Below are 4,072 nucleotides of genomic sequence, written 5' to 3' on the forward strand. Positions count from 1 at the left end.
ACGCACCACAGTGCAGCTCTCCTGCTCCCTACAACCACACAACGTTTTTTGATCTACACCAGCTCCACTGCCCTCAATTCTCTGTTCCTTCAATTTTGTTTTCTTTTTTCTCCCCTCCATAAACCAAACCAACCATCAAATTCTCCATTTTGGTGAATAAAAACTGACGTTATATTTTGATAGCGGTTTTAGGAGCAACAGTTTAAATGGTTTTAACCTGTGTATTAGCTGACAAGGTCATGATTTTGTAGACTATCAGCCTAAACCGGGTCTTTTGACCAGTTCCCATACAAACCACAGGACAACCACAGGACAAAGCCACCCGCCCTCCACGGCACCACGCTCGCTGCGTGGAGTGACTTACGCCGTGGCCGTGGCACTTCACTTTGCTGTCACAGTCATATCCCAGGACTGAACGTGGGTGACAAGTGTTGTTTATACACACCTAGGAAAAACCACAGCAGGTCCAGTTCAGAATTCCTTTACCATCGCAGCACTCAGCCCATAGGCCTTATGTCCCAAAAGGGAGGGAAAATATACTACTACTTAAAAAACAGCGGTGCTTTTAAAAAGCTACATTTCCTCTCTTGGGGTTGGGCTATGTCTAACACTTACACCATGCCCAGCCTTTAATGTAATGTTAGCATGTTTTTAGAGTGTTTGTAAATATCAAGTACACTTAGGAGCAAATATTTCTAAAACCTTCTTATCATTTACAATGTATATCTGACATTTTAGATGAGCACAAAATGTTTTCTTACCTTTTCAGAACCACACTTTGTACCTGGCGGAACCAGAAGAGGATCCAGCCTTGCCGGTGCGTTCAAATAATCCAAAGATACACATAAATGCTCGCGTACTTGGACGTAAAGAACAGCAGCAGCGGCTGATGCAAACGGAGTGCTGTATGGGTACGTGCAGATTAACTTTCCGCATCTGAGATTCCTATAAAATCAATTTGCATAGGATATGTGTCCCACACACACATATACATAAGTATATATGCTACCTGATGAAACACTCGAAACATTAAACAGCACAATACAAATCTGCAGCACTGCATGATAACAAAACCAAAAAAGAAGCAGGATTGGGAAGTCCAAGAGACAATCTGCAACCTAAGGGGAGATGCCATATTACTAACAAGGAGCACTCACGCCTAACTGTCTATTTATTGCTTCACAAAGCTTACTGTCAGCTGGAGTCTTGATACTTTCCTTGTCAGTAAAGTCCCAATTAAATATGGATTTTGAGCCGAGCAAGTGTCCTTCCCCCGGAGCATACCTCCAAGCACAGGACTTATAGCCTTGTCTGGGCTGGAACCCGCAGTGTCCAAATCTGTCCCGCTGACTATTGAGTTCCTCGTAACAAGCCACAGGAGCATTTTTTGAACCTACAAGTTTAGCAATGATATTTATTATCATTTAAAGGAACACAAAGGGACATATTATGGTATCTATTAACTTCTTAATTTTTCATCTTGTTCACAGCAGAACATAGATATTGTTCACTAATTAGAGAAAACATAATACCTGTCCCTGAACTGCCAAACCCTCAGCAGTGCAGAATGCCAGAAACACAGGGTTAGCAAACAGTAGGTTAGCCCTCTGATTAAGTTCGCTCACAGATAACAACTTGCTTTTTGTTGTTGTTGTTTTTCATTGTTATCCCTGAAGAACTGGGAGACCTATGTGCTACTGAAGTGCACATTAACTAGAGTCAAAACTGAGCTTGAAATGCTTTCCTAAAGCCGTGTCCTTCCCTCCTCGGGTGCCCCACTCCCTCTCTCTGCCCTCCTTTCACATACCGCACCCACCCTTCCCAGGCACCGCTGTCTCTGCTCTCCCTCCTGCCCCGGAACCACCCACGTGAGGAGAAGTCGGGACACAAGGCTTGACAAGTCTTGGAGAGCACTGTGCCTCATCGCTTGGATCAGATACCTGCAAGCACAGTCCCTAAAAACCCTCCTGCTTCAACAGGGGCTTGAAATTGGGTTCGGGCTCATGGGGGAAGTATCAGAAATGAGTTAGCAACCAACCACAAACCCTCATTTGCACCGAAACCAGGCTAAAAAGACACAATGAGACCGACCTGATATCGGCGCATTAAAGAGCAAAGACACAAACTGAGCATCATTCCTACTGCGGCCACCTCCTGCAACTCAGGCAGTACCAGTGGCACCAGTGCAACTAGAGCAGCCTCCGCTACCTCTCCCGTAGAGCCTTCGGCACTGCAGGTCCGGAGACTGGCAGCGTCCCTTGTAGCAGTAGCCGGTGCCATGCTCACAGCTGTGCCCGTCCTGCACGTACAGGTCGGGGGGACAGGACGCGGAGGACCCATTGCAGAACTCGGCCAGGTCACACTGCACATCGGCGGCAGGACGGCACTGCCAGTTCTTCTGCTTGAACTGGCAGAGGAGGCAGAAAGGACTCTTCTCGCCATCCTTACATCCCCCCCAGCCTGCTCCCCCCCTCTCAGGCCCCACACGGCCCCTCCCAACGCTGTCCTGAGACACATTCCCACTCCCTCAGGACCCCACACACGTTACACCATCCAAGGCAATCTTCCCCCATTCCTCCCGAGGGTTTCAGGGAGCTGAACTGGAAAGCCCTTCCCCAGGAATGATGGCACAGCAGTAAGTTTGTCTCCATCCTTCAGCCTGGGAAAACACTATTTCTCCAAAAATAAATAACGATTTTGTGATAAGTATAAAAACATGCCTTACCTGACATTCATTGCAGCATAATCCAGAGGAACATTTCACTCCCGGCTTAAACTGACACGTTTCAGTACAGCATTTATCCTTCAAGCATGCCTGGGGACACATCGCAAAACCACGTTATTGTACTTCTTTGTTCCCCCAGAGGTTTTTACTGTCAGAAGTTCTCCACTTCCTTTTTCTCCCCCAAAAGCTACAATTGGGCAATATCTAGCAGAAGAAAGCAGGCAAAACTGCTGTCAGATCGATGCCATCATAGAAACAATCTAAAACCCAATGTAATCCTTCTTGGGCTGGCCTCTACTTCAGCTATGCCCTTAGTTTTAAAGGTTCTTTATTCTAAAGATACGAACAGGACAAATGTACATATTTAGCCATAATTCCCGCAGCACCCACCTCCGCCACCCCGCAGTCACACTGCTCGCCGGGCTCCACGACACCGTTGCCACAGATGGTCGCTCTCTGGTAGGACAGTCCGGTCAAGCTGGGTCTATTGAAAAGGCAGGCGCTTCCATCGTGCTTCAGGAAGGCTTCAAAGTCCCTGATGCTGCAGCTGCTAAAGGCTTTTGCCCCACTGAAACGTCTAAAATAAAGTAATTATCTGTTTATACGTTAACACATTTACCCCTGTTCACTCGCTAAAAATCTCTGGGCAATTCAAGGACTTGCTCAGATGCTGGCCCAAGGTGCTATGGTCCCCTGGGTGTCTTTCAGTTCACTTATCAAACCTGATTTTGCAATGCATTATTAACAGAAACTGAGAAGCACTCAGAAATATCTTGCTTTTTGAGAGAAAAGGTCTCTTTTTTCCAGTTAAGCACTGAATCACTCATTTAGTTATTCTTTTTTTCCTTCTTAAAGGAATAAAAGCAGATATTTCTAATTTGGTGTAATTTTTGCAACAGAATGAAATTTATCAAGGACACCTCTGATGAGAGGACACCCCACCATGATCCCCACCACACTGACCTTGCAGCTGCTGGGACCCCGATCATCCCCAGCACATCCCTGCCCACCCACCTCATCCGCCCCGGATTGGGACCCCACCAACTCACAAGGCGTCCGGGCTCATGAGGCACACGCGCCCGGGGCAGCGGCAGTCTCGGGAGTCCTCGTAGCTCATGCCCAGGCTGCGTCCCAGCAGCTGGGCCAGGAGAATGGAGAAGGACTCCAGCGTCACGGTCCCTTGGTACTACAGGGAGGAGAGAGCAGGGTTGCCATGGCTGCGCTTTCCCTGCGGAGACCCCAGCTCTGGCTGTGGATGCTCCCACCCATCCCTGTCCCTGTCACCCGTGGGTGAGCTCCAGCTTCACGGACAGGCGAGGACAGGCAGAACCATACCACGGCCACTGC

At 48.1% G+C, this 4,072-nt stretch overlaps 1 protein-coding gene across 1 annotated transcript in view; it reads right to left on the reverse strand.

Annotated features, from left to right (window-relative positions):
- LOC104163142 (disintegrin and metalloproteinase domain-containing protein 18-like) overlaps window positions 1-4,072 on the reverse strand; it is a gene marked incomplete at its 3' end in the record, with an annotated part of 9,119 nt that overhangs the window by 484 nt on the left and 4,563 nt on the right. The window contains exons 12-18 of the mRNA XM_009702040.1: window positions 3,775-3,911; window positions 3,116-3,302; window positions 2,726-2,815; window positions 2,209-2,407; window positions 1,285-1,393; window positions 762-945; window positions 365-445 (exon numbers count right to left, since the gene is read on the reverse strand). Coding sequence (XP_009700342.1) covers window positions 365-445; window positions 762-945; window positions 1,285-1,393; window positions 2,209-2,407; window positions 2,726-2,815; window positions 3,116-3,302; window positions 3,775-3,911 — 987 coding nt within the window. The remainder of the gene's footprint in view (window positions 1-364; window positions 446-761; window positions 946-1,284; window positions 1,394-2,208; window positions 2,408-2,725; window positions 2,816-3,115; window positions 3,303-3,774; window positions 3,912-4,072) is intronic.

Source organism: Cariama cristata, unplaced genomic scaffold (genome assembly GCF_000690535.1).
Source record: "Cariama cristata isolate BGI_N322 unplaced genomic scaffold, ASM69053v1 scaffold12266, whole genome shotgun sequence".
Lineage (NCBI taxonomy): Eukaryota > Metazoa > Chordata > Aves > Cariamiformes > Cariamidae > Cariama > Cariama cristata.